We start from the raw sequence: 12,446 nt of genomic DNA on the forward strand, positions 1-12,446 counted from the left end.
TAAGTGTTGGAAAATTTCTCGTAGATAGCGAAATAGAAGAGGAATCCGAAGAAGATGAAGATTATATTCCCTCAGAAGACTGGAAAAAGGTAACTGTCATGGGCTGTTAAAAAAGTATGTCTTCTGTGAATAAGGAGCTGATCTGTTACCTAGTAACTTTGAGCTCCATAGATCACACAGTTTTTCTCCATTTTGTCCTGACAGATATTGATGTTTTTATGGTAATGACTGTTAAAGACCTCCCTAGATAGTGAGAAATAGGTTTCTATATAATGCCTATTTGCCAATTTGTTTTTGATTTTGAAGAATGAAAGTTTCAAGAGAGAAAGAATGATATGGTCATATTTCCTTTCACTAAAAAAACCTGCAAGGCTGTGGTTGCTGGTTGCTTAACTTTTCATTTCTGTTATTTCTAAACAGGAAATCATGGTGGGCTCTATGTTTCAAGCTGAAATTCCAGCTGGCATCTGCAAATACAAAGAGAATGAAAAAGGTGAGACATAGCGCCATTGCCATTGCTTGACTTAAGTTTCTAGTGGGGAAAAATAAAAGATATATTGGACTTAAGTCATGTATGTGGCAAAATATAACAGCTCTTTCAAATGAAAAATAGAACCACAATCTCAAACTGTAGTTCATCGTGTGCTTCACCATCAGAGCTCGAGACTTGGAAAAGAAAGATTATATTGCTGGCCTGTTGAGCCCTTGTGTTCTAATTTGGTAATTTACACAAGTTTTCATACAGAATGTGTTAATCTCTTCACCTGATGTATTTTGTTTATGTGGAACATAGTAAAGAAATGGTGTTGCTGGAATTGAATTAACATGTTAAAAGAGACAAAATGGCACCAGCAGCTTTCATTTTCACATTTTAAAACTTTTCAGTCATTATTTAAATACCTCTTATTCTACTTTTTTTTTCCCCTCCCAACCAGAGTGTTTGTCAGTGCTTTGTCAGTGTAACTGAGTAAGGAAAAGCAGACACAGTTTAAAACCAGCTGTGAGCTTAAAAGAAGAAATTTTATTGCTCATTCAGCCCATTACTAAGAATTCATTTACTCTGCAGGTCGGTTGGAGACTGCAGTTTTCATGTTAGTTTTTAAGCTAACCAGCAGAAAACTCCATGCGTTCTTAGAATCTGAGAATAGACGCAAGTGGTGGCAATTGTCTTGCTTCAGGCTGCAGGTTGCTGTAGCCGCGCTGTAGCCCGATCTGGCTGGAAACTGAGAAGGGCATCAGTCGTGCTGCTGACAGAGCGGGCTGACAGTGAGGCTGTCAGCCTCTGGGCTTGGTAGCCACAGAGGTTGAAGAGCATGTAATTTAAAACCATGCGAGAAGTCAGGAGCTTCCACTGAAAATGGAAAACAGTAAATTAGAAAATACCTGCTTTTTACTGTGAAGTTGCTCCTTGCATGCTTTCCTGCTACAGTCTAAAAATAGAGCTTGAATTATGTATTTACCTAAGATGTGGCAAATTATGCTTTATGGATCACTCACCTGCTCTTACTGGTATTTACTCAGCTCTAAATGGCTTCTGGCCTCCAATAATAAAAAAGATAGAGCTGTTTTATGCACTGCTGTAACCTATATAAAACAGTTTTTCATAGTCCTGCACACAGCTCTTTGCAGAATGCAGAGCCTACGTCATGGGCAAAAACTGTTGAAGGGGAAAGTTAAATTTTCACTGATGTTCTAGGGTTGTTCCACTCTTATATACCAGTGGGGTTTGGTATCTTCTGCCCCTCCTTTTCCTTTCCGTGTTTTAGATTAAATCTTTGACAGGATTCGAGATGGAATATTAACGAAATCTAGAGCTGAAAAACAAGTGTCTGAGATTATGTATTTAGTCCTTTTATGTACATATACCATCTTCTTTGTTGTTCTCTAAGAAGACTAGTCCTCTTGGATCCACTCCCATAAATGAAAGCACAGAAATGGTGGAACTCTCAAGAATAACCACCTCGCTTTTCAGAATGTGTTCTGACATGCTGGTGTGCAGAAAAAACAACCCTGCATGCTGCACTAAGCTAATTACAGTGGACTGGCTCTCAGAGGACTATGCCTGGAGTACAAGTAGCTACTATTAGAGAAATTCAGGTTATGAACAATCTACAGAATTAAACAATATGTTTTTCAGAAGGCTTGGACTTGAAAATCAAAGGGTAGCTCTGAAAACTGAAAGGTGCTGAAGCGGCTTTCAGACCTACTGACATGGACCTTAGTAAACATTGCGGTGCGCTTAGCTTGCGTCAGTAGGGGGGGCTTGGAACCAGTTATCAGTTGTCTCCTGAAAAGAGTCGTCGCTTCTAATGGGGTTTGTATCCCAAGATAGCTAAAATCCTTTTCTTAAATGGGCAACCAAACATCAGATTAGGACTAGCCTTTGGGAGGAAAAAAAAGCTCCCAGAAAACTGTTGAGGGCTATTTCCGAAGTGTGTGTTATTTGTGAAATGAAGGTGTCTTCCTTTGCAAGACACTTAGTTATTTTTCTTACCATTTTTTTTCTATTTGTATTTCCATTCTGTATTTATTTTCTATTCGTATTCTATTTACTTTAATGTAAAAATTGATTTTTTTCAAGTTGCGATGCACCCAGCCACCACTCTGACCTTTCCAGCTGCACACAAACTACTGTATCGGCCCTTTCTGTGCTCACCGTACCTTCACAGGGGCTTGCTCCTTCTCTCTCTTGTTGAGCAAGAGTCAAAGGTGCTCACCAAGCTAATGGAATCAGTGTTTAAATTACTTTCTTGCTGGTTTTTGTACAGTTATCTTTCAGGGAAGACCAGGCCACAGGCAGGTCAGGATACTTTCCTGATTCTATTTTATTTAATAACTTGAATTTTATTTTACTGTACTGATGTTTTAATCTTGCAAAGCTTGTAGGCTATTCAAGATAAAAATAGGAGATAATTTAGAGGGTATGGCCTTTGTTCATGTTCCTTCCATTAATGTAAGTCTGTGAAAGTTTCCCTGGTCTGAAAGCTCGTGCAAAAGCTCTGAAAAGACAGTAGAGATCTGGTAGTATTAAAAATTAATGTTCTTCACCTGAATGTTTTTGTTTTAGAAAGTATTTCTAGGATTTAGTAGGAAAGTCCAAGTGAAATTTCCTTGCAAAGTGTCATTCTGATTGCAGAATGTTTGGCATCTGGGTGTTAACTGTGATGGAGGAGCAGTGGACCTTGGTGCTGGCTTTATAGGAGAGAACAGACTTCTGCATGGTTGTTTTAGCTCGCTTTTCTTTTTGTTCTGGTTATTTCAGTGTATGAAAATGATGACCAGCTCTTGTGGAATCCTGACTTCTTACCAGAAGATAAAGTGATTGAGTTCCTAAATGAAGCGTCAAGGCGTACAGGTGATGAGAAAGGCCTAGATGCAATTCCTGAAGGATCACATATTAAAGACAATGAGCAGGTATATAACAATAATAGGATTTGTAGTTTAATATTACTGAATGAATTGTCCCTTTATTTTATTTTAATCCTGATAATTAAAGTTGGGCTTGAAAAAGCTTTATTATTCCTTTTGGAAATAGAGATACAATGTTTTTTTTCCTGTCAGCAAATATTGAAATGTTCACTTTGGCTTAACCTTGGTCTATGCATCAATGCATTATTTTATTTATAAATAATCGTGCAGAAATGAGTTCTGTTCTCTCAATTATGTTTTTTTTTCTAAGCTTCATGAATGCATGAAGCTAAACGTATAAAGGTCTTTATACAAAAAACCATGAATTTTACAAATGTATGCAATGTATGAAAATGTTAAAATACTTCACCTGGGTGTATACCTGGTTGTGTAATTAAGAGAAATGGAAATTGAACAGAGGGAATATGTCTTTGTGCTTTTGTAAATTGCAATACATTCATTCAAAAAGTTTGTTTTTAATCCTCTTTGAATTAGGTTTTAATGATTTACTGAGTATGCTCCTATGGCACAACATAAGTTTAGCACTATTTAGAATGTTAAATGTATGTCTTTTCGTCTTCACAGGCATTGTATGAACTGGTTAAGTGCAATTTTGATACTGAAGAATCATTACGAAGGTTGAGATTTAATGTGAAAGCAGCCAGAGGTGAGCATACACAAAAAGCTAGCTTCCTATTGTTGAACTTTGCTTTAATTTGCTACACAGATAGCGGGTTTTGCTGTCAGCAGACTGAGACATTTTATTAGAGCTTGACCGCACGTCAGCATTACATATCAGTGCTCACTTAAATGCAGCCTTCAGTGAATGTCTTTTTGTTCTCTGAGAGAGTGAAGTTAGCAGATGTAGTGTAAACAAGTACATCCCCAAAGACAGCAAGTAAATTAGCCTTCTGTTAACAAAGCTTGATATTTATATTTGTGACTTTAATGACAAGTTAAAATGTAAAATGAGTTCTTAGCAGCTGAACTGTGCGTTTCCCTAGTATTTCATTCTTTGTTCTACACCTCTTCAGTCGTTAATGGAACAAACGTGTAAAAAATGAGATAACTCTCGGTTCTAAATAAGGGAGAGCGAGCATCAAAACCTTTTATTTGAAAAGGTATACCACTAAAAAGATTCTGGTCTTGAAGATCCTTTTGGAGCCTAAACGTTTGCTGTTTTGGTATTAATCTTTGTGCTCACAGTAACAAGCAACTAACAAAAGGTTCTTCTTTTAAACAATTGGCTTCTCCAGAGTTTACTGTGCAAATCACAAGACAAGGGTGCTCAAATCAAGATCAGTTTGTTCTCACACTATTTTAGTCCTTACTTGTGACCTTAGGAATCAATAAGGCCAAATTATATTAAGTTCTTAGAACTGTGACTGAAAGTTTTTAGGGGTTTATTCTGGCTCCAGCGGAGCTAAGATTTCCCATCCGTTTCCCATTTTTTTGTGTGAGCAGCACAGTTTTTTACTTTACCTAACTGGAATTCACATCTATCGTTGCTGGCTCCTGCCAGGGGTAGGGGAAGATCTCATTCCCCACTCCTTTTCCCCTGCTTCTTCCAAATACCCAGAACTAGTTTGAGTCCATAGGATGAGCTAGCTCCTTGTGCTGTGTGCTGGGTTGAAGGATACCTGCCTGCTTCCTGTGGTTCTAGGGCAGAATGTTGAGACCAGGTTTCTAAGCCCTTCTTCTTCTTTCTGTTGCCATTTCCCCCATGCAGCTGGGCAGGAATAACCGACGAGCTCATTAAGCCAACCAAAATTTCCCATCTTCTGACTAGAAGGGAGAATTTTCAGTTTTGTACCAGTAAGTGAAATTTCTGGAGGTGGTTCTCATTAGTCAGAAGGTGCTGTAAGAAACTTGAATGCCATATGTTTTCTGTCGCTAAATTCTCTTTTACTGGCCATATGCTTTTATGTAAAGTGTTTTCTTTATCTCATTCCTTTAGAAGAATTATCTGTTTGGACAGAAGAAGAATGCAGGAACTTTGAACAAGGGCTGAAAGTGTATGGCAAGGATTTTCATGTGATTCAGGCAAATAAGGTAAACACCTTAAAAATGTAAAATGTAGTTCTTGCTTTCTGTTTTTTTAAGAAATGTAGATAAGTTCTTGTGCTCAATTTCTTTCACAAATCAATATATTTACTTCTAGTTTTGTCTACACTGGTAGTCAAACTGGTTTGTCAAAGTCCAGAATCCTCTGTGACTGTGAACCCTAGGTTCAGGAAAGTGCAAAAGTCTTGCTATGCGTACATACAGGAAGGGTCTACATCCCTATAGTCTTATTCTGGTCTGAATAGAGTGGCGAAACAGACATGAATATTTCTCCCGAAGGTTTTGTCTGCAGCACCTTGAGATGTCATCAGTATTACTACAAAGTGTTTTAATTTCTGGGCCTCTGAAATTTTGAGTCAATAGTTTCCTCTCTTTTGTAGGTTGTATAAAGAAGCATTGACTTTGAATTTCACACATTTTGATTTAAATGTTAGCTTTTTGACAAAACACATATTTGAAGTCATCAAAATTTTCATGGCACATATTTCCTAGGTACGAACAAGATCAGTTGGTGAGTGTGTAGCATTTTATTACATGTGGAAGAAATCAGAGCGTTATGATTTCTTTGCGCAGCAGACCCGATTTGGAAAGAAGAAATACAATCTTCATCCTGGTGTAACGTAAGATGTGCATTATTCTTATGTGCTTTTACATGCTGGATCTAAATCTTTCTTTTGTACCTCTCTAGTCTGAAATGGAATGAATCTAGAGAATCTATCTGAATGGAATGGAATCTAGAGATTCCATAGTCCCAGGTTTCGGCAGGGGTATAAGAAAAGCAAATTGGTGTGTATAATGTAATTTCTGAAGTACGTTTGTTTGGAAATAGGCCAACAATGTGCATTGAGCAACAATTTAATTTGGTGTGTTTTCTGTTTAGATGTTTCACAAATGTAACATTTCTGCAAATATGTGATTTTTTTTTAAGTACTTGTATTGCTTTAAATGCATGTTTTGTACAGAGGCATGAGTCACAAGTTGTGGCACATGCTGTGGTGTATGCTTGAAATACATCGTCTGTAAAGCATTCTGGCCAACACAGTGCCCTGCACTAGGGCTTTTTTCTTGGTACATAGCTTCTTCCCACATTCACTGTGCTAGACAGGGAGGGAGATGTCTGTGCATAGCTCTTCATTCTCATCCCTCAAATCTGAGCAAGTCAGCCAACCTTATCTTCTGCCCTTCATTCCAATGCTGTGATTTTTGTGTCTTGCTCTTTCCGCTGCCTTTCTCCAAGTTTTTTTTACAATTATTTTTTCTTATAATTTGTTTCTGGCTTGTCTATCCTTCCCTCTTTTAAATATTACTGTTTCTGTAAACATTTTAGAACTGTGTGTTGGAGCACCAAAGTGAAATAGCAGTATGACATTGAGGGTTGCCATCTGTGGCTCCTTTGATACGTAGACTGTTACAGAGCCGCTGGATTTTCTTCTCCAGTTGTCAGAGACAGTCTATCTGCCCTTCTCCCCACCTCTTTTTTTTTCCATGTATACCCAAATCGATAGACATTTTTGCTTGTTAATCACTTAAAATATCCTCTGATTCTTTTGCTGTTGATTGCATATGGTGTTCAAAAGTGTTACCAGAAGAAGAGTCACTACGGATTGTACTTGTCTGTTCTTGAAAGCTTTTGCAGATAGACGTTGGAATTCAGAGTGCAGTATCAGTTCCGGAGTAGCTGCGTGTGAGGATATGCTGCTTCTGGAGTTAATCCAGACTAATGCCCTGAATGGAAGGGCTTTACCAACTGGCTGTGTTTGTTTGTATCTGTCATAAGAGATTTACAGTTAGTGACCTAAATTGTGGGACTGTAATAGATTTCAGATACGGGAACGTGTCTTACGTCTAACTGAAGTTTCTCATTTGCTTTTAACTCTTACCCCTTTTAAGGCTGTATAAGCACCGAACTTCCTGACTTAATAGCATGCTGTCACTGCCGCAGCAGACTGTGAGAGCTTAGTGTGAACCTGCCTTGGAGCAGCACCTTGAAAACACAGTGCGCAGCATCACAGCATTGTTGATGTTCCTGCTTGTGCATGATCTTAGGGGATGTAGCACAAGCGCGGGCTGAGTTTCTGTGAGCTGACTGCAGTGCTCGGTCAGCAAACGGTAGTCGCTGTGGTCAGACCGTCCGTGGGCCAGTTAACAGGGCTGATCTTACAGCCCTTAAGTTTGCAGAAGTTGTGCACTTCAAAGAGATACAAAGATGCGAATAGGTCACACGTGCAGTATGTGCAGTGAACACTTTTGTACAAACAAAATCAGTCCTTTCAGTAGCGAGGGCAGTGCTGAGTGTGCTGTTTGTGTTGTGCAGAGATTACATGGATCGCCTCCTGGATGAAAGTGAAAGTGCTGCTTCCAGCAGAGCTCCGTCCCCGCCTCCTACGACTTCCAACAGCAGCACCAGCCAGTCTGAAAGAGAGGACAGTGCAACCAGCAGCAGTAACCAGAATGGTGAGTGCCCCGTTGCTCCGAAAATGGGTTGCCAAGTCACAGCAGCGTTGCAGATGACAAGCCAAAAGAGAAGTTCAGTTTCCCTCTCTAAAAACAGCTCTAGTTTAAAGTATTTTCCAGGGTGTTAGCAGCTTTAACTTAAAAATGTTTTTTAAAAAAGAGCTACATATTTGCATGTAGCCAGTAGCCATGTATTGAAGATAAATCTCAGTAGAACCTTCCTTTTAAAAGCACTTTACCTGGTCTTGTCTCCCCCATGCTGCTGTAGTACTGTAATGCTAACTTTGTGAGGAGTTCCATGCAGCGTTTTTAAATCAACTGTCTGAGATGGAAGCTGTCGGGCAGTGCACTAGTGCTTGCCTAGTGCTTATCCCAGGAACGCAGTTAACTGTTCTTACCAGATGTGGGGCATCAAGGGCCAGTGTGGAATGGGAGAAGAGCCAGGGCATGCTCGCTCCCGAAAAGAAACCTCAAAAGCAAGGGACAGCCGTTCTGATGGAGCTGAAGTAAAAGCTGTAGCAAGTGGAGGGAGGGGCTAGGGAGCTGTTTGAAATTTTGAAAAGAGGGGAAACTACAGAGACTGCCCAGGTGAGGGCAATCCACCTGCAGCTTGCACTGTTGTGGGTTTCTGGGACATTTTCTTGGCTGATGATGCTTCTGAGGGCTTCCAGAAACTGTCATGATATATCTGTCATTTGTATGCAAATAAACCACTTGTTCATCGCACAGTGAGGACGCAAAGACCAGTACTGGCTTTTTAGTTCAGTGGGGAGTAGTTAGGCTTCTGTTTATTGACCTGTCACAATTTTTCCTGTTCTGCTTACACTTCTACTCTCTTTATACGTCTCTAACGCAGGGGTGTCTGCTAACGGGCCAGGTGAGATACCAAATAAAGATGAAGCAAAAATTGAAGGATTGCATGTAAATGGACCTACTAGTGGCAAGAAAACACCTCACACAGATCTGGATACAAATGGGTATGAAACTGAAAACCTTTCCATTGACCCAAAACTTGCTCATTCAACTTCAAGAAATGAAAATGATTTTGAAGAAAAAAGTGAAAGACCTCTAAAAAGAAGAAGAATTAACAGCAATGGAAAAGAGAGTCCTGGTTCATCAGAGTTCTTCCAAGAAGCAAACTCACATGGGAAGCTTGAAGAACTAGAATCTTTGGATGACTGAATATTAAGAGCTGATTTTATTCCTTGGAGTAAATTTTGGGTGTCTAAAATTTTCAGGGTTGATGGGTTACCTTACAAAATCCAGTTCTGTAAAACAATCTGCTGAGATTTTCCTTATACCTTCTAGTTGGCTCTTAAGATCTGATTATTTGTTTCTGTCAGTGCTGAAAAGCAGTAGGAGAATATTCTGTTTCTCAGAGCTGTCAGCTGTAGTTCTGGGAACACTAAGGCGCTTAAAAATATTTGAGAGACAAATCGGTGATTTTCTGAAAAAATGCTTCCAGCCTAATACGTTAAAGAAAATTAATTCTGTATATATACGCTATTTAAGCATTGTACAAGTGAACAAAGCATCCTATTTGAAGCAGGGGGCTGGTTTAAATTTCTGATTGTTGTGGGGAGTTACAATGAAATGGAGAATTCCGAGACACGCATCAGAGTAGGCACAGAGACTCATTCGAGAGAGAAAAACGTGTCACGCCATTGCTAAGGAACCCTTATGAATCCTGAAAGTTATGAGCACAACTATTTTTATATATAGAAGTTTTAAAAGGTAATAACTAAACCAGGTCAGGTTTGTATATGTAAAATTGTTGACATCAATGATGTCTTTCCATATTCTTATCTGGGCTAAAGAAATACATTCTGTATTTTTCCAGATTTCTTTGTAGCCTTTGAAAGATTTTTACAGTACTTATGTCTTGATTGAACTGTCCTTTCTTAAAACAAAAGCTTGTATAATTTTCTTAACTTGTACAGTTGGTAAACTTTTATGAGAGAATTGATATCCTGAGTCTAATGTCAGCTTCATTTTATTTTGCTGAACTCTTTTCTTAAAAAAAAAAAATACACAAAAAAAGACAAACCAAACCAATTGACCTAGAAAAAAAAAAGAATGCTTATCAGTCACCAACATGTTATTTTCTTCTCAAAAAAAAACAGTAAATCATTAACATCAAGAATGGTTAGAAGTCATTTGATTTTGAAAAGATTATTTTTCTTGTTTTATAACAAATAGTGATGCTAAGAATTTGTTAAGCATGATGCTTGCATTGCACAAATTTTCTTGCTTTCATTTACATTTTCTCATTTTGTTTTGAGCTCAGATAAATTTCATGTCAGCCAAATGCTTAAGTTTACTAAACCGTGTTCACCAGGGTCAGGTTTTAGATTATTCATTGATCTATTTTCAGTATATCTCTCATCATCTACATTTCACCGAGCACAGGAAGGACAGGAAATGGGTCAAGTGATTCTGGCTGTACCGGTTAGAAATGGACATGCAGCTGGTAACCTGGTGCCTGATCTTGAATTTCTGAATACTAATGGACCTTACGTGGATGGATATTTCAGTGGGAGCAGAAACATCACCCAGAAATACTTGGTACAGTATATACACATAAATATGTTTGCTATATAGATTCACATGTGTAAGAAGTGAGAGTAGGTATGGGTAACTCTTTTAAGATTAACGTGCTAGAAACTAAAATTGTTTGTAAATGTGTGTGGAGCAGGGCGATGTTCACCTTCCCACTAGCACAATTTGAAAGGCGTTGAAGTAGGGCTTACATCCATGAAATAGAAAGATTCTTAATACCAGTGTTTTTTTAAAAAACCTTTTTTTTTAAGCCACAGCTACAGTCTACTGAAATAAAAATAGGAAAAATTGTTCATTTGTATAATTAATAATCTTGTCACCTCCTCCTGTGGCTTACAAGTGTGCTGTTAATTTTTAATTGGTTTTTTACCTAAATGATCTTAAAATGTATGTCTTCACGATTCCAGTTTTAAATGTAGGGTCCCATGGCTTGAAACTGATGTATCAACCTGAAAAAAAATCTGCTAAGGGTTTCGTTTTGTTCTTCAACTACATGTACTTGGACTTCATGGTCATTAATGAGCCAAATTCCCTGGATCCAGATTAGCTTCATCAGCGTGGTTAGTTCCTGGACTGCATTTACCTGCTGTTCCCAGAAACGTTTGGACTGATGGTTTAACTGGTTCAGCTGACTGCGAAGTTGACATCTACCTACCTTAGGCAGTAATTGATGTTGAGAGGCACAGGGGTAAGGATTGGTAATGCATGGCCTGTGTTAATCACTTGATTAAGCAAGCGGTTGCATTAGGAAGAGGTTGCTGTTGATTTGCAATCCGTTTAATTAACGGAGCCCCAAAGTATCACAGTTATCTCAAAGGTGTGGGCTTGAGACGGTTTCAGACTGGAGGGCAGTGCGGCGCTTCTAAGAGTCTGTGCAGCTGGCGTCCTTTTTTCAATTTTATTGTTATGCATTTCTGTTTGCAAGTTGGAGATACTTCCAAAAATTTATAGGAAAGTTTATAAGTCAATTGTCTCAGGCTTGTGTGTGAAATACAGCACTGTGTATATTTTCAGGAATGTTGCTTTGTTTTTTTTTTAATCTTACCTTTTTCTGGTGATACATAGAAGAGACCTGACATTCCGTAATCAACACCTATGTAATGCTCAGTTAGACTTTAAGAATATTTAATTATAATTTACAGTTTGTTCATGCTGGTGTTTTACACAATACTTTGTTCATGTTCTTCAAAATGCAGCCACTATAACTTGATAAGTCATTGCACTACTAAAGCTATTTAAAAATCTAGAAATTTAATAACTTTGATTTTGTTTAAAAAGCATTCAGTACACTTTGGAGCCCAGAAATGGTTGAACTTGTTTCCAGCCAGCACTGGCAAGGTTGGAGCTTGCAGTAACACTGGGGTATGTTTTTCAAGCACTACCACGCTGTCTTCAGCTGGATGGGGAGTCTGGCTTTCACAGAGTGCTTTGTGACTGCAGCCTAAACTGAAAGCTCCAGTTCAACTGAGTAAATCCTTGTTGGGCTTTCCAAAGGCTATTTAAAGTGATATTAAGACCAACAACCACAGACACACAGAATTTACAAGTTAGTTTTTATACAGTTTGTCACACATAGTAATTTTGCACTGTTAGTAACTCCCTTGTCTTATCCCTGTTCCCTGTCTGCAATTCTGAAAAAGCTTATTAAACTATTTTTTTAAACACACTGTCTGCATACGAAATTCCTGAGTGGTTTGGTCAGAACGGGGCGGAGTGGTTCTGCTCCTGGGCGCCTCGCAGACCCACGCCAGCTGCAAGAGCGTGCCAGTAACTGGCTACATCAGCACAACTTGCAGAAACCCATCCTTGTAGGCAAAAACGTCATCCTTTGACTCCCATACATGCCCTGGGCCCCTTCCCTCCGATGAATTTCATTTCGGGGCCACAGCCTGCCGCTGGGTGTTGCTCTGTGCAGCCCCGGGCACCAACCTGGTTCGGCTCCAGCCTCCTGTGCTTGCCAC

General features: G+C 38.9%; 1 protein-coding gene across 3 annotated transcripts in view; it reads left to right on the plus strand.

Annotated features, from left to right (window-relative positions):
• The window catches only part of MIER1 (MIER1 transcriptional regulator), a 35,866-nt gene extending 23,715 nt beyond the window's left edge, over positions 1 to 12,151 (plus strand). For 2 of the 3 annotated variants that reach the window (XM_035564381.1, XM_035564380.1), the window contains exons 6-13: positions 25 to 89; positions 421 to 493; positions 3,263 to 3,414; positions 3,994 to 4,075; positions 5,366 to 5,460; positions 5,965 to 6,092; positions 7,787 to 7,926; positions 8,783 to 12,151. In XM_035564381.1, coding sequence (XP_035420274.1) covers positions 25 to 89; positions 421 to 493; positions 3,263 to 3,414; positions 3,994 to 4,075; positions 5,366 to 5,460; positions 5,965 to 6,092; positions 7,787 to 7,926; positions 8,783 to 9,108 — 1,061 coding nt within the window. In that variant the 3' untranslated portion in view covers positions 9,109 to 12,151. The remainder of the gene's footprint in view (positions 1 to 24; positions 90 to 420; positions 494 to 3,262; positions 3,415 to 3,993; positions 4,076 to 5,365; positions 5,461 to 5,964; positions 6,093 to 7,786; positions 7,927 to 8,782) is intronic. The other variant, XR_004781400.2, reaches the window with a different exon arrangement.
• The last annotated feature ends 295 nt before the right edge of the window (positions 12,152 to 12,446 follow it).

Source organism: Cygnus atratus, chromosome 8 (genome assembly GCF_013377495.2).
Source record: "Cygnus atratus isolate AKBS03 ecotype Queensland, Australia chromosome 8, CAtr_DNAZoo_HiC_assembly, whole genome shotgun sequence".
Taxonomy (NCBI): domain Eukaryota; kingdom Metazoa; phylum Chordata; class Aves; order Anseriformes; family Anatidae; genus Cygnus; species Cygnus atratus.